The 22,163-nt window shown below is 39.8% G+C and overlaps 1 protein-coding gene across 5 annotated transcripts in view; it reads right to left on the reverse strand.

Moving 5' to 3' along the window:
• Positions 1 to 1,158: 1,158 nt before the first annotated feature.
• The window catches only part of IGSF5 (immunoglobulin superfamily member 5), a 47,544-nt gene continuing 26,539 nt past the window's right edge, over positions 1,159 to 22,163 (reverse strand). For 2 of the 5 annotated variants that reach the window (XM_052674356.1, XM_052674355.1), the window contains exons 5-9: positions 18,760 to 18,888; positions 17,738 to 17,762; positions 15,367 to 15,479; positions 12,740 to 12,816; positions 6,016 to 11,982 (exon numbers count right to left, since the gene is read on the reverse strand). In XM_052674356.1, the coding sequence (XP_052530316.1) occupies positions 11,911 to 11,982; positions 12,740 to 12,816; positions 15,367 to 15,479; positions 17,738 to 17,762; positions 18,760 to 18,888 (416 nt within the window). In that variant the 3' untranslated portion in view covers positions 6,016 to 11,910. Of the gene's footprint in view, positions 3,026 to 6,015; positions 11,983 to 12,739; positions 12,817 to 15,366; positions 15,480 to 17,737; positions 17,763 to 18,759; positions 18,889 to 22,163 lie in introns of those variants that run through there. The other 3 variants (XM_052674361.1, XM_052674357.1, XM_052674358.1) reach the window with 3 other exon arrangements.

Consider the following 22,163-nt stretch of genomic DNA (forward strand, 5'->3'; position numbering starts at 1 on the left):
ATATCAAAAACAGCAATTCTATTCAATTCGATCAGTATGAAACCAAATGTTTAGCCAACACTGTGAGTACCCTTTGCTAAGAGCATATCTGTTGAGTCTGCTTAGCCCACATGAGGTGCTTTTCTGTTAGAAAAAGAAAGCTTCACATGGAGTCAGTGTTATTTTTAGATGGCCTTCTCTTCAGGTAGCCTGAGTTCTCTCTGAAATATAAAACTGTATAGGTACAACTTTAGGAAACCTTACAGAATGAAGTACTGGATATCTCCAGTGTATTTTTTCCCACATACACATGTATGGAATTCCAATCAGAACACTATGTAAGAGAACATGGAAGGGTTGCATATAATCAAACAGCACAGTCTGTAAGCAATAAAAAAAATAAGATACTTCTAGATTACTAAAATGTCCCCCAAGTCATAATTATAAATCAACACGCAAGTGTACAAAAGATTGGTGCCTCCATAAACTGTCTGAAATTCAATATTTTTATCCTACTCTGTCTTCTGAAAGTGCCTGCATATTTTATTTTCCCTGAGTGCTAAAAATTGTCTCTATTTTATGCATTGTTTTTTGCAGAGCTCTATTTGCAAACATAACTAACAGCTACTACTGGAGATGATATACAGGCTGTATAACATGCCTGAAGAAAACAAATCTGTAAGCATACAAATGCACCCAACTATAAATTTCAGGGACACTATAAGAATTTTAACCTGATGGTAATTCTGCAAAAAATAAACCACAACCACATGGGATGCATTCTTGTAGCTGTCAGGAAGGAAAATTGCTCCAGACTCTGGTTACCAGGCATGTTTCCATGGATGTGGCACATTTTTGTGCAAAAATCCCTTTGCTCACTCTGGTCATAGGCTTGTGCAGTCAGCGCAGGAAATTTGGCCCAACCACAGCCTAACAATCAATTTGGGTAGCGCTGCTGGTATCATCTGAGGATCCTCAAGCACCTGGTAGCGCCACGTGAGTCTCCATGAGGTCTCCCTCTTTTGGCTCCTGTCCTCGTCCTCAACACAAACACTTTTTCTTTTTCTTTTTCTTTTTTTAAATTAATGTGGAAGGATACAGATTAAATGTAGAAAAGGTTTTCTTTGGTTCAAGGACAGTGATACCAAATAATAACAACGCTAAGCTTGAGAGCAAGGGTTCTGAGATAAACAACACAGTACAGTTTGATTCATTTTCAAAATGCGTTCTGATTAATACACATTTTCTGCAAAGAAACAAATGCTTCCCAACCAGTTTTCATTTTTGTACTGCAAGGTTACTCTTCTCATGAGAGTAGACTTGCTAACCATGCATGTGCTCAGAAAGCCAAAGGTCCTTGGCTTTTACCCAAAGGCACAGGCTGATGTTACCCTCAGCCTATTTGTTTTGTGCAGTGGTCATTTCTGTAATAAAGTGGATTTTTATTGGTTTTCAGGTTGCATTGAGCTGTATTATCAACTAGGAGATGTCAGCAGTACCAATACTCATACCAGAATAATGCAGATCTTTCTCCCAATGCATGGTTATTCAAAGAATAAATGCAGATATTCCACAAATACTTATATTTTCACAAATTATATTTTGTCTGTATAACACTATAGTTATTTACATGCTTTTGCTACAATTCCATTCAAAGAGAATGCATTTCAAAGCTCCTCCTTCAACCAGACAAGACAGAAAGAGTGGAGGCGGCCAGAATCTGAAAGAGCTATGTATACAATTACATATGGCAGAAGATGAATTAGTCCCAGAACTTGTTCTGACAGACTGACTGGAAATATGACCAGCAATGCAAAATCTGTCACAATTTAATGAGATCCTAAATGCTAAACAAACAAAACAATATATTTTTTTTCCTGAGATCAAGTTTAAAATTTCTTATTTTCATTGCACTGATTAACACTGAAAGTACTTCTGTGCAACAGCTTCTTTACTCAAAGATCACCTGCAAAGGTTCATGCAGAAAATTAACATGCAAAACACTGAATACTGAAACACTGAAGTTCAGAATGCTTTGAGTGGGCAAAAAGACAAGTCCAATGGAAAAAGTTTGCCTTTGTATAAAAATAAAATTGCTTAAGCATTTCTTTTATGAAATACCGAATTTCACAAAAAACACTCCAGGTAGAAAGTGTACTTTTTAGATTGAGAAGGCATATGTAAGGTCCTTCTGCAGGACCTGATCCATTGGATGGGTTGCTCAGCTAAAATGTGTTTCTTCTGGTCATTATCAACTTTATCCATAATGGAACAACAGGGTGAACACCATCAGCCATCCTTTACTGTGATCCACATTATTTAGCTGTCAAATTCAGTCCCAAGTAGATCAGAGACATTAAGCACTGAAGCAGCAGCTTTTAAAAATCAGTCATTTTATCCACATTTTTCAGCTTAAGATTTTTGCTTTCTGTCAAAGCTCCCCTTGATTTTATTACAGAACATAAATTGAAAAGTACTATGATCTTGAGATAATCAGCTGTATTTTTTTTAAAATGCAGTAGATATTGCATTAACCAGTATGACTATTAACCAGTTCCTCTGAACTACTTCATCACCAGCAGTCACTCAAGGGTCCTCAGGAGGTCCTGCCACCACCCACCGCAAAGCATTATGCCAAAATTAAATTCCAGTCCTTCACCTCGCCATGGATAGTTGGACATTTCTGGCTGGTAGGAGTTCTGTTGATTTTCTTGAAATCAAAACGATACATTCTTGTTCTTTTAGATTCTCATCATACTTGCTGCCTCTGAATTTAAGGTAGTCATTTGCATCCATTATTTTGCTGAGCTGTCAAATACTACATTGTATTGTAAAGGTTGCAATTTTATTTAATAACAAGAGAAATAAACAAAAACAATAATAACTTATAGCTTAAATTGAGAGAACTGGTGGTGACTTTTCCCTGTGGCAGGAAGCATGAAATGCAACTCAGGTTAAGAATTTTCAGAAGTCCATCCTAAACATGTGTCACATTTCTAATTTTCTTTGGGTTGATTGGATAATCGGTATCTCTTTGAGGTCGTCCCTAGAGCAGAATAAAAAGCAGTTAGAGAACTAAAAGTCTTAGAAAAGCAGTCACTCAAGGGTCCTCAGGAGGTTACCTGCCACCACCCACCGCAAAGCATTATGCCAAAATTAAATCCATCATCAGCAACCCACTCAAAATCTAATTACAAAGAACAGAAGGAACAGCCTAATATGCAATGCACTATTGGCATTACTGGGAATTTGTTAATTGGTCTTATGCTATCTGAGAAGTTCTTGTGTATTCTGCATTCTGTATTCTTTTAAGCAGAAGATGGTGTTTTCTTAAAGAAAATACCCCATAAGTTGTAATAAATGCTTAACTTCTGATATTGTTTTCCTAGTACACTGGAAATTGCACCAAGAAGCATGCTAGTCGTTCACGTGTCAGAAATGCCATTCTCAACATCTTCATGTTTATTCCAGGTTGGCCTTTTTTTTAAGTTCCCATGACTGGCACAATTCCACTCCCACTGACACCAGCGTGTTTCCAAACTGACCCCAGTGGGATCAGAGCAAGGCAAGCGCTTGGCAGATTTGAAAACCTTGTCATCATTTGAAACTGGTGCTGTGGATTTGCAGTCCTAATTACTTATGTACTTTTATGAATATCCTTGCAGAGGAAAATAATAAAATTTATTCTTAAATGCATTCAAGAAATGTGTGCTATGAATATTTAAATGTGGTAGTGCGATCTCACACAGGCAATTATAAAGTACTTCTAAGGAGTGAAAATGACTTACAAAGTTGTTAATCTTTATCTTTAGATACCTTCCCAAAAGAAGCAATACAATTAAATGATTTGCTGGGCCTAGCTCCGGTGTTGGTTTCGTTTTCCTCCAAGAAGATGCAATCTAATGGCTACTGTTCCTTGCAATGTCCCCAGCTGGTGCAGGCATTAATGGAAATTCCACTGTTCTTCTCAATGAAAATTTTTATGAACCCTAAGCTTTTTCCAGCTATTGACTGAATTTCGTATACTTTTTTCTCAAACACTAATCAGGCACAGCTTGTATTGCTTTGGTTTTCTTCCAGTACTAAGTATCTTGAATAATGAATTTGGTACCTATATATTATTAAACAAGCCACAGAAGAAAATGTTAGATAACAAATGTGGACAGTGTTTTTCTGATATTTAATGAGACCAAGTACCTCAAGGAAAACCATGGGATAAATATAACTACCCTAGAAACATTTCATAGGACAGCTGCCTTCTGTTTGAAACACAACACTATTCACCCCCTTTCTCTCCTCTTTATCTGTTGCTAGAGCATACTGCTATTTCCCAAATTTACCCTTTTTTGCTTTGTTTATTTCAGAAGTGAGTAGTGGTGCTCTGGGAACTATCTGCCAGGATTCTCATATTCTTCACATCCCTTAAGCTGTTGGTGAGAACTGGGGTGCAAACTGCTCACCACTGTAAGGGTGGAGCAAGTCCAAGACTGACTCATGAGACTGGTAAGTTTATGGCACCAGATGACATGCATCCCATGGTCCTGAAGGAACTGGCTGATGTGGTTGCCTAGCTGCTCTCCATCACATTTGAAAAGTCTTGACTGCTGGGAGAAGTCCTCAGTGATGGAAAAAAGGGAAACCACTGCCATTTGTATGAAAGGGAGGAAGGAGAAGCCGAGGCACTACTGGCCGGTGAGCCTCATCTCTGCTGCCTGGAAAGATCATGGAACAGATCCTTCTGGAAGACACGCTAAAGCAGTGAGGGATGAGCAGGTGATCCAAGACAGCCAGCATTACTTCACTGAGGGAAGATGGTGCCTGACCAATTTGGAGGCCTACTAAGATGCAGTGATGGCATCGGTGGACAAGGGGAAAGCAACTAATATCATCTACCTGGACTTCTGCAAGGCCCTTGACATGATCATTCACTACATCCTTGTCTCTAAATTGGAGAGAGACAGATTTGAAGGGTGGACTATTCGCTGGATAAGGAACTGTTGAAAGGTCATAGCCAGAGGGTTGAGGTCAGTGGCTCTATGTCCATAAGGAGGCAGGTGAGGAGTGGTGTTCCCCAGAGGTCTGTCTTGGAGCCAGTACTCTTTAACATCTTTATCAACGATATAGATGATGAGATTGAGTACATCCTTAGCAAGTTTGTGATGACACCAAGCTAAGTGATGCAGTGGAAGAAAGGGATGTCATCCAGAGGGACCTTTATAAACTCAATAGGTGTAGCCATGTGAACATAATGGAGTTCAAAAAAGCAAAGTGCAAGGTTTTGTACTTCAGTTGAGGTAATCCAAGATATGTATACAGACTGGGAGAAGAACTCCTTGAGAACAGTCCTGCTGAGGAGGACTTAGGGGTCATGGTAGATGAAAAACTTAACATGAGCCAGTAGTGTGTGTTTGCAGCCTGCAAGGTCAACGGTATCCTGGGCTGCATCACAAGAGAAGTAGCCAACAGGATGAGGGAGGTGATTGTCTCCTTCTACATGCCCTTGTTAGGCCTCATATGGAGTACTGCATCCAGGCCTGTGGCTCCCTTCATAGAAAAGATGTGTAGTTTTTTGGAGAGGGTCTAGAGGTGGGAACAAAAATGATCCAAGAGCTGAAGCATCTCTCCTAGGAAGATAGGCTGAAGGAACTGGGCTTGTTTAGCCTGGAAAAGAGAAGGCAGCAGGGAGACCTCATTGCAGCCTCCAAATATTTATAGGGAGATTATAAACAGGAAGGAAATGAACTTTATACTTGGGTAGATCATGATAGGACAAAAGGGAGTGGTTTTAAACTAAGAGAGGGAAGATTTAGATTAGATGTCAGGGGAAGTTTTTCACTAAGAGTCATGCCCCATTCCTGGAGTTGTGTAAGGCCAGGTTGGATGGGGCCCTGAACACCATGATCTAGTATTTGATCTAGCAATTGGCAACTTTGCCTGCAACAGGGGGATTGGAACTTGATGATCCTTGAGGTCTCTTCCAACCCAAGTCATTCTCCGATCCATGCGTCTATGAAGTAAAAGCACTGCCTGTCTCTACCGCTATTAATTTCTTGCAGATCTGCAATAGCCCAAAGACCTTGGTGGAGTTCAACACAGACATTGTTCATTCATTTCCAGAGCACATAAGAAGTTTCTTCTGGACTGTGCTGCCCAGGAGATTAATATGTGATGAAATTTGCTCCATTTGTGGCTGAACACTTATTTAGTAAAAATAAAATAAAACATGGTGGTAATGGGCTGATGGTTGGACTAGATGATCTTAGTGTTTTTTCTAACTGTTATGTTTCTATGATTAATCAGAAAGCTCACTAGGTAATGCTACCAAAAGAAGCAATATTCATGGCCATACTATGGAAGATCTTGGTTTGCATCTGCTTTTGAACAGGAAGGAGCCAGAGGACTCACGCCAGCTGGATCTAAACTGCACTATTCTTCCCTAACACCACTGGGGAAAATGTAGCCCCTGCATGCCTCTTTTGCCCTAAAAATTTTACCTGCAAGAATGTGTCACACAACCCCTGCCTCATAATGCTATTTCTCCTCTCTAGCAAAGTAGAAACCAAGGACTAAGTTTACTTCTGGAGTGGGTACTGTGGCCATGATTGACCAGGTCCCCCTCTGCCCTTCTGCATCTTTCATAGCTTTTTGCTTTACAGCAAATTCCCTGAGTATCCTACATTTTATTCTCACTATGCTCTGATATCAATTAAGAATAATTTTCTGAATTTCAATAAATTCATGCTGTGTACTGGCCCATTTTCTATGAAGCCTTCTCTGAAGCAGCATTGCCTCATGGAGGTTGCAGTAAGCTGTATATAACTTCAGTGACACTGAGGCTGCTGGTTCACTGACCTGAACTTCATTTTCTGATGATGCAGAAGGTCTCAAATGCAACACATTACAAATACAAAATGCAGAGACTAGTATCACAATAGCCATTTCATATTTAAACTCTGATATGCTACAGTTGCTAGAGCATCTACTTGATTTTGATTTCAAAGTTGTTTCTTCTTCAGACTAATCCAGTGCTCTACTAGTCCCATCAGCACTAATCCAAAAAAAAAAAAAAAAAAGCTTTATTATTAATTACATCCTACTTGTTCAAGAAAAAAACATCGTTTTAGTGGTATGCTGCACAGCCCCATGTTACAGGAGCAAGTTTCTAACACTGATTCTCAGTCAGAACAGAACATCATCAGCATTTCCTTTATATAGTTTGGAGACTATACTCTCAGCTGGGTGTCTAGCTAATGATGGACATTTGACAGTCACACATTTCAAAACCTGTATGCTGACTGCCTATCTGCCTTGGATACATTTTTACAGGGATTACTGTAAAGGCAGTATTATACTGGGAAAAGGGTTGCATAGCTTGTTGGTTTGACTGAGGAAACAGATTCCCAGATCTTTTCACCTCTTTCAGCTCCTCAACCAAACAAAAAGAGCCAGCAATAGGCAGATGAATCAGAAGGCAACATGAGTGTGTGTACCAGCTGATTTCAGGATTGAATCTTTGAGTGGTGTTTTGGATAACAATGCTCAGTTAATGAAAGAAGGACTTCTGCTATTGCAAGCATGTTGTAGTCAGTTCTGCAGCCCATATGACATCAGTGATATGAATGATGAACTCACATCTGGCATTATGAAACAGAGGCTCCGATCTCTAAATTGATTTGACAGAAGGCAGCTCCTCCGATACTGACACTGTAGAACTGCGTGACAAGCTGAAGGCTTTGCCTGCTATTAGCTAGCCAAAAAAATCCAAGTCAAACTGCATTAGAACAAATTGCTGAAATTAGTGTAGTAGGAGTACTTCCAAATGTATCTGCATGCATCACACGTTCTGCTGCTAGAACAAAAAACCATGGAGGCATAGTTCTCTGTTTCTCGAGGTTATTTCTCCCCCTTCCCTCAGTTTTTAATTCTCTTTCCAAACTCACTTCATTTACAGGAAAACACCCACCCAAAAACTATGGATACCCTCACAACATTTCAGATAAAGCATTGCTTCAAATAGCAAAGCAGTTCCATCTTGTCAACTTTTAGTACACTCAGCACAGTTCCCTGTCCATCAACAGACACACAAACTGGCAATTCCTTCTTATTTCTTTTTGTATTAATCCCACCCACGTAACTTCACTCCTTTCCTTCTTTCACAGACACTTGGAAAAAATATACTTTAATCTATAAGCTGCACCTGCCTTTCTGCATCTGTATCATCAATATTTATCAGTCTCTTAATCAAGACATGCTGCCCAATGAATATTATAACATGGCATACTCTATAGTATGTTTCATCAGTAAGGGAAAAATTATTTGCTGTCATTCATTTATATTTCTACTTTATTGGCCTTTTAATTTGATTTTGATAGTTTAATTTTTCTTCTGAAACAATCCACAGAGTCAGAGTGGTTATATACAGAGCAATAAATGTAGCTACAATCCATCACTCATTTCCTCTCTGGTATAAAACCACAACCACAACCAAATAATATTTCCAGTTTATAAAGTATCATTTGGAGTAGCTACGGAGAAAAATAGATCTGTCTCCATTAACAGTGGTGACTCACTCTGGACTGGAGAGGAAGAGTGTGGCTGTGGTGGTAAATCCAAGCCTTGCATGGCTCTGCTGAAGTTAGCTGAATTATACCAGGGATGAATCTGTCTCACTATAAATGAGCGCTCCTTTTTACAAGATGGTCTTCTGATTTATCATAGAGACATTTATGCCATATTAAATGGACTAATTATGAAGCTTGTATAGGAGGTTCTCTGGTCCTGCAAGATGGTCCTTAGATTTCTTTTTCTAGCAGTAGGATTCGCAAAAATGTAGTTCCTCAGAAATGGCCCTATGCCCTTGCTAAAGCACAAGTGTCCATGGTATCACTGCAAAATATGCTAGAGCCAGGTTAAGGGATCTCCCTCACTGAACCTGGGTTTCAGAAGGAGCTCTGCATAATGAGTCGGGGCACGTGAAACAGCTCTCTGGGCACTTGGTCTGCAGATCAGCCCTCTTGGGACTAGGAGCAAGGATTGCTCTCCTGCCATTGCTGACGGTGACAAAATAGGCAATTAAACAGAAGCCTGTAACTCTACTCTCCATTTGACCTTTTCCTGGCTAATGTAATCAGAATGGAGACCTTCCAGCACCTCTTGACTTATACTCCTGGCCTTCTCTTCCAGTAGCTGGTAATTTTTTCTTCAGCTCAATAATTTAGTTCAATATTCATCATTTTTTAAATGTCTTGCACATCTTTTTTTCCTTCCCTTCTTCTTCGCTATTATTTTTCCGTAGGGTGACTTGCCAGAACTTTTGTTCATGTTGCAAATTTATCAGTGCAATTACTGGACAACATTTATCTTCCATGAACATTTTGCTTTAGTATCTGATTCAGTGAGTTTGAACAGAGAATAGCTGATCTAAGTGAATTTTTCTTGCCACCTTTTACTGTGACACCCAGCATATTTCAAGCTCTGTACGAGGTTGGGCCAATGGGCAAGGACTTCTGAGGCATTTCTGATAGAAGTGCTCCCTTAATATCTCAATCATTTAAAATAGTACCTTTTTACATATGGAACAGAAGGTACCAAATTCGAAGCTGATGCCCTCAGAGACCCAGGAAGACTTCCTAATGCCTCCAGCCCACGGAGGCATTAGGTGAAGCTTATATAATCAAAGTTTCCATCTTGTTTTCTCCTGGCAGTGAGGGAAATGCGCCATGCAGCAGGTATGTTCACCTTTGCCCATTCAAAATACTAGGTTGAATAACCTTCATTCACTATGATTGCTCTGCTTTCTATTTTGTCAACACATCCATGAGCTTCTTTCTAATTTTAAAACTCTCCATTCATAATTTTCCCGTTTGGTCTTATTTTCTGACCTTATTACTGGGGTTAATCTTGATCACATAAGGTGTCAAGGAAGACAGCCACAAAAATCTTAAATTTTTTTTTATTTCATAAAGAGGGAGAGATGAGGCCTTAGGTTCTCAGTCTCCACGACTCCTTTCATCAACAGCTGGTTCCTGTGTTTTCTCCCCACCTTGCTCTGGAAAAGAACCTGGTTTCTTTACCACCACATACATGTTTGCTCCTTTTTCCTATTACCTAGAGAGTGAGGCGACTTGCAGAGTCCATCTCTTTATGATCTCCTTGACTGTGGAAAAAATTTTCTGGATAACTACTTTTCCTTCTATTGCTCCCTGGCTCTATTTCTCATTCAAAAATAAAGAAAAACATAAAGATGAAAAGAAGAAAAACCTTTGGGAATGTTCCAGAATCCATATAGGGAACTGAAAAACGCAGCTAATCAGCAGTTAAATGGCTTGCCATCTGGTTTCTTCCACTTGACAAGGATTGTATTATAAGGAAAGAGCACCACAGCATTTATTATGCAACACATTGGCTACAGTGGTGATTGAACTTTGTTAATGCATCCAGTAACTCAACTCTGTCAGAAAATGTCTACTTTGCAGTTAACAGGGAAGGTTATGTATGTAAAAGAAGAAAAAAAGAAAACTTTATTTTGTCTAGGAAATGTTTCACTATGTTTGTATATAGTCACATAAACCTAAATCATGGACTGCAAATCCACAATTTAAGGTAAACTTTCATCAAGCGATATTTGCTTTATCAACTCCTGTATACACAAGATGGTGCCACCACTATATACTGAGAAGCTCTGTTCAAGCTGAGAAGCAATTTGTCTTCACAAGCCAGTTTCAGACTGCTAAACATTCCTCCAACATATTAAAAAATATATTTTCATAATATAATTTTCATCTGTAGATTCTCTCGATATTTTTCAAAGTATACATGCAATTACTGATGCAAGTAGAAGCCACCTTAGCAGACTTATACCATGTACTGTCCAGGTACAAGTGGTTAAACAAAAACTGTATGCTAAGTCCCTCTGATGGATTTTGATGTTTTCCTAACCACTGAGCTGCAAAGGATCTCCAAGACTATCTAATCTAGCATCTGACATGGAGGCCTGTATCTATGTTTGTATTTCAGTTTTGTGTTTCAATTCTCAGCTGTTTTGTACGTGCTTTTCAGCTTTGCATTAATAGTATTTTGTTTAACAAGTAATTAATGTCAAACATGATAGCTACCAGCCACAGACACATCATTATCATTCCTATTTTTACCGTTATTATTTTGATCATTGTTTTAATCATGGCTTGAGTACTTCCTAAATTTCATTGTGTGTTGCAAGAACTAAACATATTCTGCTATGATTTATATACAGTGTCATCTCAAGACAGATTTCTGCATTGCACATGTTGAAACATATCTTCAAAAATAAATAAGTTATCACTGTGTTGAATCGTGAACTTGGTATCACATCACTGCTACATTCACAAGAGAACACTGGCAAAAAAATATCACAAAGATGTAAAATCTTTTACAAATCTAGAGCACAAATTGTGATTCGTGTTGCTGAGAGCCCAACACTATGCTTCACAATAGTGGCAGCTGAGAACTGAAGTGAAGGAAACACTAAACTCTCTTTTATTTATGCTTTTAGCAATGTGGAAAGGGGACTACACATGAGAGTGGACCAAATGTTAGTTCTTTGCTTCCCCTTCCAGCATTCACTGCTGAGATACCAAAGGCATCTAAAATGGTTGCAAAGCTCTTGACTGAAGAAACTTCTGCAGTATGGAAATGCAATTGGAAAATCAACCATGAAATTATCTAGAGAAAAAGCACCAGTGTTATCACAGAATTGTTTGGGTTCGAAGGGACCTCAAAGATCATCTAGTTCCAACATCCCTGCCACAGACAGGGAGGATTGCCAGCCACTAAATCAGGCTGCTCAGGGCCCATCCTTGAACCTCTCTAAGGAATGGGCATCCACAACTTCTCTGGGCAGTCGGTTCCAGTGCCTCACTGCCCTCTCAGTGAAAAATCTGCACTGGATTTTGTTTACAAAGGAACATCAAGCCTCACATTCATCTGTGCCTCCATCTCATATCCACACTTCCTCAGGTCTGGCACCTGGGAAAAAAAAAACTGCAGGCGTCTACTTTTGTGACAGCACATGTCTAGCAACTGTGCAGCATCTTCATACATCCAGAAATAGAAAACATCTTTGCATTATAATGGGTTAACATACTGTATATGTAGAGGTTAATTCTGAAGAGCTGAGCCAGAGCTTTTCTGCCTGGCACATCTGAAAGATTTAATTAGTGGTATAAACGGGATGTTGAGAGAGGAAACGACCATTTGATCTTGGGAGTGATGAGAAGACAATTATCTTTTCCTGTGGCAAGTTCACCCTACTCAGGGTTACCCACTGTGCTGGGAGAAAGGCCTTGCTGGTGTTTGGAGGAAGAAAAATATGAGAAGCAAAGCAAAGCAAAAAGCAGACATCTGAGGAGGAGCAGACTGCAACTCTAACTCTAGCATGGGAGGTGGGAAGAAAACCATGGCAGGGATCTGAACTGAAAAGATGGCAACTAAAGCTTTTAATTTTTTATTAGAAATTTCTTTCAAATATCAGGGGTGTCTGTTTCTTCCCGACCTCCCAATCCCCAGTAAATCTATCTAAATGCAAGACTAACACCAGAGGCATGTGTGGTTATAAGCAAGAGTCATGAATGTTTACGGGATCATTCTACTTATCTAATTAAAATTTTAATTGACTTTTAAACATCTACTTCCACCCCAAATCCATGTTTGCATACAGTACAATACCCACTGTATGAAAAAAATAAAATATAAAAAAAAATCAAGATACCAGCACAACAATTACCTTTGGTGCAGAGCTGGTACTTAAATCTGGACGAGGGACAGTGAACTTTGTAGACATTGGAGGAAGAGAAACAACTGCTGTAATAAAAATATACAAGATTACTGTTATCAACATCCATCATGGTACAAACCACAAACAGCAGAATCAATTTGACTAGTTTTGATTTAATTTTCCTTGTATTTACTTATCTTGTAACTTCTGCATTTAACAATACCATGTGCTCTTGAAATCTTTCCACTGTACTTATTTCTTCATAATGTATTTGTTAGAGAGACAAAGGTGTATGCCTGGATTATAGATTCTACATGGTAATTTTGTCATTAAATGTCTGATTAAATGTTTTGATAATTATGTGGTTCTAAATGCAAATGCTGGGTAAAGATTTGGTGGAGTTTTATTTTTGATTTTGAAAAGACTTTGTGCTTAAGGACCAGAATTTACAATGCCTCAGTCATCTACCAGTAGAATCATAATTCACTAGCATATTTTTACTAACGAAGTCAGCAATGTGAGGAAAAGGACGGTAAAGGATGGTTGCTCAACCATGCTTTCTTATGGAAAATACGGAGTTTAAAAACTGGACTTTTTCCAACCTCTGTTCCTGTAGCTGTTGTTGTTCTACCCTGTCGCTGCTCTGCAATCACTGTGCAGTAACCATTTCAAAGAGGCCACACACTAATAAAATTTGTAAGAGCCATCGCTGTGAAACGTAACTCTAAGTCTGCTTTCTTAGGGACATGAATAAGATTATAAGAATAAGTTCATGTTCACGGTGACTGTGCATCTGCACCCATGTCAGTAACTCAGTAGCATTTGAACTTATTGGGTGGTCTCAAGACGTTTGTCATGTTCAAGGGCTTTCATGTCAACAGGTGAGACTGGAAGTCAGGCTTCATTGTCTCTCTTTTTCATGGAATTACTTGGGATGAAGACTCCTTAGGAAAAGACTGGGAGGAAAGATGAACGTAAAGACCTCCATTCTCTATCACATGGAAAACCTGCAGGAGACAGCCTGTAAGGATACTCAAAAACTAATGGATACATTTTCTCTCATCCATGGCTGTATAATCCCCCAAATGTGAACACTGAGAGCATATTGAGGATATTGGTATGCTATCCTGAAATATCATTACCAAAGGGAATATTTTTAACTACAATGTTACATAAATTGGTATTGCAATAATTTATTGAATGAATAAAAATATGGCCATTGTTCAGCTACATAGATAACAAAAAAGATATGGACAAAAAACCTTAAAAAACAAAAACAAAAACCCCAAACCTATAGATGAATTAAAACCTTCAAAGGATCAGATTTACTTAGAAATGCAGCACAAGTCCTAGAAGTAACTGAAGAAAAAGAACATCAAAACTATGTCATGTCTGCTGTGTTCCCTGTGAATTTTTTTTTTATTTCTCTCGTCTTTATTTTGTTTTTATTCTGTGTTTTGTTTTTCTTTCAAATGTGCAAAGTGTTGTTTACATTGATTATTACATAATCACACAATTACAGAATCACAGGGGTTAGAAGGGACCTCTGGAGATCACCTAGTCCAACCCCACTGCTCAAGTAGGTTCCCTAGGTTAGTGTCCATGCAGGTACAGGATATCTCCAGAGCAGGAGACTCCACAACCTTTCTGGGCAGCCTTTTCCTGTGCTCTGTCACTCTCAAAGTAAACAAGTTTTTCCTCATGTTTGTGTGGAACTTTCTATGTTGCAGTTTGTGCCTGTTGCCCCTTGTGTGGTTGGATGCCACTGAAAAGTGCCTGCCCCCATCAACTTGATTCCTGCACTTCAGATATTTATAAGCAACGATAAGATCCTCTCTCAGCCTTCTCTTCTCCAAACTGAACAGCCCAGCATCTCCTCATGCAGGAGACACTCCAGATCTCTCATCATCTCTGTCACTCTCCGCTAGACTCTCTAGGAAATCTCTCACTCACTTGAACTGTGGAACCAGGAACTGGACACAGTACTCCAGATGTGGCCTCCCTAGGGCAGAGTAGAGAGGGAGGACCACCACCCTCAACCTGCTGGCCATTTTTTTAATGCACCCCAGAATTCAATTATCCTTCTTGGCCGTTGCACACTGCTGGCTCATGGCCAACCTGTTGCCCACTAGGACACTCAGGTTCTTCTCCTCATAGCTCATTCCCCCTGATCTGTTCCTGATGCATGTGGTGTATGACTTCCCAGGCGCAGGCCCCTATACTTGCTCATGTTGAAGTTCATCAGGTTCCTCTCTGTCCAACTCTCCAGTCTGTCTTGGTCTTGCTGAATGGCAGTACAGCCTTCCAGCATACCAACCACTCCTTCCTGCTCTGTATCATCAGCAAACTCGCTGAGGGTGACCTCAACCCCTTTGTCCACATCACTGATGATGATATCAAACAAGACCAGACTTAGTACCAACCCCTGGGAAGCACTGCTAGTTACAGGCCTCCATTAGACTCTGTGCCTGTAATCACAACACTCTAGCTCTGCCACTCAGCTAGTTCTCAGTCCCCCTCAATAACCACTCATGTGTCTCACAAATCCTTAATGAGGTGCTGTGAAATCTTATAATTTAATTGCATGACTTGTTGCCCAAAATGCCTTTGTTGAGAGGCATAAGCAATTCACTCACTTGGGATTTGTCTTGTGTAACGTGGTTCCTCTGGAATGTATCCCTGATTTTCACTACCGCTCCTTTGTCTGTTTCCCAAATGGTCATCTGTTTTCTTCTTAATTGAAATTTTCCTAGGGAAAAAACAAACAAACAAACAAGAACATCACTGGAACTTCATTATAAGAACTCTTGGATAGAAGGCAGAGAAAATATTTTATGCTCTACTTCTGAAAACTATATTTGCAAAATATAGCTGGGGCTTCCAGTTATTCAACTATTGCAAATCTCATCCTATGTAAATATTACCTGTGAAGTTCTGTTTAAAGCAAGAACAAAAATAAGCTGAGTGATCTTCATAGGCAGTGAAGACTCTTACACCACAGGAAATTAATTTTGATCTCTAATCTGGAATTACAGAGTAGTCAGTGGCACAATAAGGGAATACCAGCTGGATCACCTATAGCAACTGACCATTTTTTGATTGAACTATTGAACTATTGCAAAAAGAAAGCATGTTAGTTCACATCAATGCAGTTAGTTCCCAAGTGATTCATCTGTACACTACAAAGCTAATTTACTGTGTGCATGCACAGAGTCACAGTGAAGATGATAGAACTTCCTTTGTTAAAGTTACACAGCTGTGAACTTGCAGAATGATGATCTGCATGGCAACGTGGCGAGGAAGAAGAGAATTTCTACTCAAAGCTTACAGGTCTATCTTTGTTTTTGGCATGACAGGCATAAATTGGTAATGGGACTATAATAATCCAGGGATTTGTATAGAAAAGGGGAAATACTCTCAACAGTATTTGTGGAAACTGCTCCCTCTAGTTTTTTTTATGTTCAATTAGGATAAATAACTTCACAGATCCGTAGAGCTTCAGATGAATGTTACTGAGGTACACCTGATGAGCCAGCTATGACTACATGGTTTTTTCACGGGATAAACCTGTTAAGTGCGTCTAAGAAGCTTGCCACGGTTGCTAGGGAGGAGCAATTGTTTAGTAATACCACTTTCATATGTTACATGATAGTCTTCATCTGATCTCTTATCTGATCTCTTTGTCTCAACAGATTGTGCTGTAGCCAAGTGAAAGAAATTACAGATGTGTGGGAGATACTGAAAGGTAAACAGCCAAGTTAAAAATAAACACTGGGGGAAGTGAAACAGCACATCTCTGCTCTGACTCCTTCTTTGTTAATACCCCAACATAGCTGCCAACATCTGGACAACTGTCGTTCTTTTTACTGCACATAGGCTCCCCTCTAAGAAAAAAAAAATCTGAAAGAGATTCTAAGAGGTTTGTATGAATTCAGTGGCACTGCTCGCACATACCAAAATTTTGCAGAACTGTCAGCACTGACTTTTCCTAACTAAGCTGATGAGCCTGGATTCATCCCAGTGCTTAAGCATTTAACTAAGCTTTTGCTTAACTTTCAGACTGTCGGCAACTTTTAGGGACCTGGAATGACAACCCATGCTTAAAGTTAATTGCAAAACTGGAGTTTTACTATACTAAGATTATTTCATGAAGACATAACCCCACTTGCACCAGATCAGATGCAAAGAAATAGGGAAAATTGAACACTAAACCTCATTCTGCATCTGCTCAGGAAGGCAGCATGCAGACCCTTCGAGGGCACTGCCAGCAAGGTGGGGTTCTGGGAAGGACATTCACATGGCTGTACCATCCCCACACTAAGCAGAAACCTCTCTGAATATATAATCAATTTTGTTGCAGCAGTGCTGATCCCTGCAAAGGGCTTTTGGCAGAATCAAGTCAGAATCCAAGCAAAAATGTTTTCTAGTGTTTTATTCATACCAGGACTGTTATGCAGGTTGTGCTTCCTTTAGACCTCCTGTTCCCTACTGATGTAGTCCTGCACTATTTATATAGGTAGACTTGGTAAAAATGATTAATTCAGTATCATAAACAAAGAAATCTCAAGGAAGTTTACCAGTACGGCATAATTAGCATCATTTCCTCAAGAGAGAAAACAGTGCTGTTTTTTGCTTTTAATTTCTCCATTTCTTCCCCCTAAAAAAATTTAAAAATGCCGACAGACCTTCACAAAAGATCAAGTGTTGATACTCAGCTATTTGTGTTTTTTTAGTTTTTTCTTTATTTTACTTTATATATAGTTTGGCACTAAGGAACCTCGACAGAGCCACGATTCGCTCCCCGCGGAGCCACGGGCTCGCAGTGACCTCCTGTGGAAGCGCTTGCAAACACCCAGCACCCGAAGGTTTCTCCTGTAAGTGAGCGTTTGATTTGCACCCTCCCCCTGCAGTGGGGCACCGAAACTGGCACATCCCTATGACCACACTGCAGAAGCCTGAAAGAGCCCTGTAAAAAGGAAAAAAATTATCCCGACGTGTTCATCTTACCTCACTTCATTTTCATATGTGGATCCTGAGGGGGGTAAAAAAAAAACCATTAAAATGCTGGGAAATAAAGTATGACCTGTAGAGAGCTGCCCTTAGGAGAATCTCTTCTCCTTATGTGCAGAACTGCAATATCCCTGCAGAGTGGCTCACACCATAAGAAAACTAGGAACTGCCAATATGCTTCAGCAAATAACCTCATTGTAGGAACTACGCACCACTGAAGGTTAATATACTCCTGAAATGCCCTTCTGGGTAATGTGAAGGTTAATGTGTGTCACTGATGATACAGGTCACTCCAAAAGTAATGCCTCCTAGTTATTTCCGTGGAAACTACAATAGATACAGAGTGTCAAGAGCATGCAAACACTCTTTGGTAGAGCAAATTCTCAGCTACAAAACACTATTTGTCAACACAGCCACCACCATTAGCTCTGCTTTTGCCAGCAATGAACAAGAATCTGCATGCATGCTTGTAAACATCTGCATCAGCAGTGGGGAGGTACTGCCACTGAAATGCACCCCCTACTGCCTCACTGTGCTCACAGCCACTGTTTGGTCTCCATTAACGTTCAACAAGCATTGAGGAATGTCAGTAGGTGTCATTTTTTCCACACAGATAAACTCAGTGACGCACCTTTGCTTCACACACACTTCTGTGCCAGATGCCATTGTGTCAGACTGCCCCTCTGCTGCTGTCTCCAGCAACAAAATCGAATGGAATACTGATAGGAACACTCAACCACTACTGCCATCCCACCAACATCAACCTCTGATGTTGTGGGCCAACATAATGAAACAGGAGGCATTGCTTTTGGAGCAGCCCTCATAGTTTGGAACAAGTTATAGGAGAAACAAGGGGAAGGTAAGGATCATCTTAACCAGGTCATGGTTAAGAGCGTGATCACTCTGCTCACCCATCTGCTTACACATCTCTGCACTCCATAAGTAGTTTATATCTAGTTTGTTTTGTTTTTTGTTTTTCTGTTTTTTAATGTATAGGCCAATTATGAAGTTCCACTTACCTTTCTTTAGGCAGCAACAGCGCACGACAACCCAAATAAGAATTATCAGAAGAATAAAACCAACAATTGAAAACACAACTGCTAGTGCAATAACCCACGTGCTTGTGCTGTCTTCACTGTAATTGCCGTCTGTTAAATTAAATGGATAAATTGTATTATCAGAGACTCAAAACATTGTTTTCATAATATTGACTTTTTCTGCGAGAAACTATTAACTGCTTATCGATTAGAATCATAAGCTCATAGAATCATTATGGTTGGAAAGACCACTAAGATCATCCAGTCCAACCATCAGCCCACCCCACCTTGCCCACTGCCCACGTCCCTCAGTGCCACATCCACATGGCTCTTGAACACTTCCAGGGAGGTGGTGACTCCACCACCTCCCTGGGCAGCCTGTGCCTCACCAAGGTACTATCTAGCAAGGAAGCTGTGTTATCCAAGCCATGATCTCTGTATTTATGGGTTGTCTCCAAGAATTTAGAATGGTTCCAAAAGAAAATTCTTTATCACATTTGTAATTTTTCCAACAGCTATTCCTCTTTCTGAAATATACACATCTCTAATATTCCAAACAAAACTTTATTCTGTAGTTACGTTGAGTCCCCCATCATCCTTTGAAGATATTTGGGGTTAGGAGAAGGTATAAATATTCAATTCTGACAGGTATTAAACACCTTACCTAGCTGCACTTGTCAGTGTAGAGAAACGAGCTATTTTAGGCTACAACACATCTGGCCAAATGTGTATGTATCCCTCCGGATAAAATGATCTGTTCTGAAGAAGCTTCCATTTCTCACCACTGACCACAGTGACAGTTTTAGGTTTCTAGCACTGATGGAGATCTCCAGCCTGTAGATGAGATTTTACAATAAATCCCATCTTGGGATTTCTCCCACTAATTTCAGCAGGTGTTTAAATTTTCAACATACTTTGTAGCTCATCATTTATCCACTTAAAGTGCACTGAACACTTAAAAAGGTAAAGAGAAGGACAATTCAGAACACTGAAGCTACCAAACCATCTTTACTACTGGCATTTTCATAACAATAAATTATTCCTTTTTTTCATTTTTTTCTTTCCTTTTTTCTCTCTCTCTCTTTTTTTTTATTCACTGTAATGCACAGTGATAGATGGGGTGATATCAGGATAATTCAATGTCTTAGGAAATGCATTCACAGCAACCAGTTCTACCAACAAAACTCCTACATCACAATATGTTAAGAATACCTCACATTCCTCACACAGCTGGATGCACAAGGAAGCTGTCAGGTCTGACTGTCACATCACTGTACCATTTGGTTTTGACCAAACATGCTAGAAGCACCCCTAATTTGTGTACCCTTTGAAAAGCAGCCACCAAATTGCTTTGACAGTTGTTTAGAAACAAGCTTTTGATCCAAATGACACATGAGAAATATATCCAAACTTGACAGTGCCCCAGCAGATGGGGTTTACAATTGTCACTCCTCATTAGAAGTCCCAGTTAATAATCATATGGCCGTATGTAGCTGATGGCATCTGGGAAAGATACCACAGCAATGCAGACTGCAGGCAACCATACAGTGTAATAGAGTTTCCCCAGATGCGTGACCCAAAGTACGTGCTGCTTTACTTATGGCAAGAATAAAGAAGCAAATGAATTCTATCTACAAATTTGCCTGGAGCACCTGGGTTGTTTTTTTTTTTTTTTTTTTTGGCTTCAGATTGCAGAGACACAGGACCAGAGTCTCCTACAAAGCTTGGGCCTTTGTTAGTCTGAATTCTCAAAATTTTGGGCCATTTTGATTAGGATCGTAGAAGTCTGGAACAAATAGCTTGATGCACAATCAGCATGTTTTGAAATTCATCTGACAATTAGAGAAAACAAACATTGAGCAACCTGCAGACTAGTAGTTAAATCTGCAGACTGTAATCAATTGTGAATACAATTGGTGAGGAACTTGTTCACAATATTTCTGTCCAGAAATACTGCAAAAAATGTATGCATTGTGCTCTGTTTTGTTTCATAAAGCAAGCCACAGGGATTTCACTATGACTAAAATATGAAAGACATAACTACTTAGCTATAGAGGCAAGAAACTGGAACTGAGACCAGCAGATATGAACACAAGGGCTGCCAGTACAGTATGAAAGTAGGACTAAATCCACATCAAATTACATTAGGTGTACAGTGTGAAGAAAGCCACTTCCTCATTCTACAGGGCCCCATCCAAACTGGCCGCAAGCATCTCCAAGGATGGGACACCACAGCTTCTTTGGGCAGCTGTGCCAACACCTCGCCACCCTCTGAGGAAAGAATTTCTTCCTAACATCTAAGCTTAAATCTCCCCCCCCTTGTCATTTAAAGCCATTCTGCCATGTCCTATTGCTGTTAGTCAGTCCCCCTTCTTACTTATAAGCTCCCTTCAAGTACTCTTCTTAAAGCAGCCTTGTGTAAAGTACTTTAAGAAAAGGAATTTTCTCTGGCACATGCTGATGCCAAGGGAGAAACTAGAGACTGAACAAAGCTGGACATCACTTCTTGAACACGTCGGAATTTTCTGGCTAAGAAAAAACAAAGGAAGATCAGGCACCTGGCATATCCCCACTCTCCATTTCTGCAGTCCAAAGACCACGTGGAGTCAACACTGAGGCCACAAAGAACTTGGGACCAGCTAAGGGACTTTGCCAAGAGCCTCATTTTCAAGAACAGCTTTGTGAATACACCTGTTGCAATAACTTCCTAGAAATTCCCAAATCTGGAACTCAGCCAAATTTTGCTGGGAGTGAGGTACCTATCAGGATGAGTAACTGATGGCGTCAATTTGTTAGCCATATGAAGAGTTTTGAGATGAGGAGTGATCTAGACGTGTAGGAAGAATACTGGTGAGGTGATGGCTGGCTGAAGGGGGCTCAGAGGGCTTTGGGATGCCGTTTCATGAATGAACAAGTACTGCTCATCAAGAACTTGGAGGAATTAGATTCCTCAAGCTTTTAAGTGAAGGCTGAACTGTATAATCCAAGAGCTTCATACACCTTAAGTCTTCTTATTCCTGACAATGTCTTATTCCTGACAAATAGCCAAGGTTGAGTCTGTTTATGAAAAACCAAACAAGGTTTGAAATTTCATGTGTGATGTACGTTACATATCGTCCTCTGTCATAAATGTCAGGTCTATTTCATTCTAATAATCTGTAGACCTCATATGCTCAAATGCTGACAGATGTTGAGTGCCTGATGCTGCAAAATAATTTTTCCAAAAAGCAATGAAAGATGGCCCTATACAATCACTAATTATACACTAATTGTGCTTCATGACATCTGTTTTTCTCGTCTTCTGATTTACAATGAGTAGCTATGGAAACCGAGGGTGTATACCTCAGTACTTCACAAACAAGTAGGCAAAGGAATTTATTGATTTC

The sequence above is a fragment of the Tympanuchus pallidicinctus genome, unplaced genomic scaffold (assembly GCF_026119805.1).
Source record: "Tympanuchus pallidicinctus isolate F22 unplaced genomic scaffold, pur_lepc_1.0 scaffold14, whole genome shotgun sequence".
NCBI classification, from domain to species: Eukaryota; Metazoa; Chordata; class Aves; order Galliformes; family Phasianidae; genus Tympanuchus; species Tympanuchus pallidicinctus.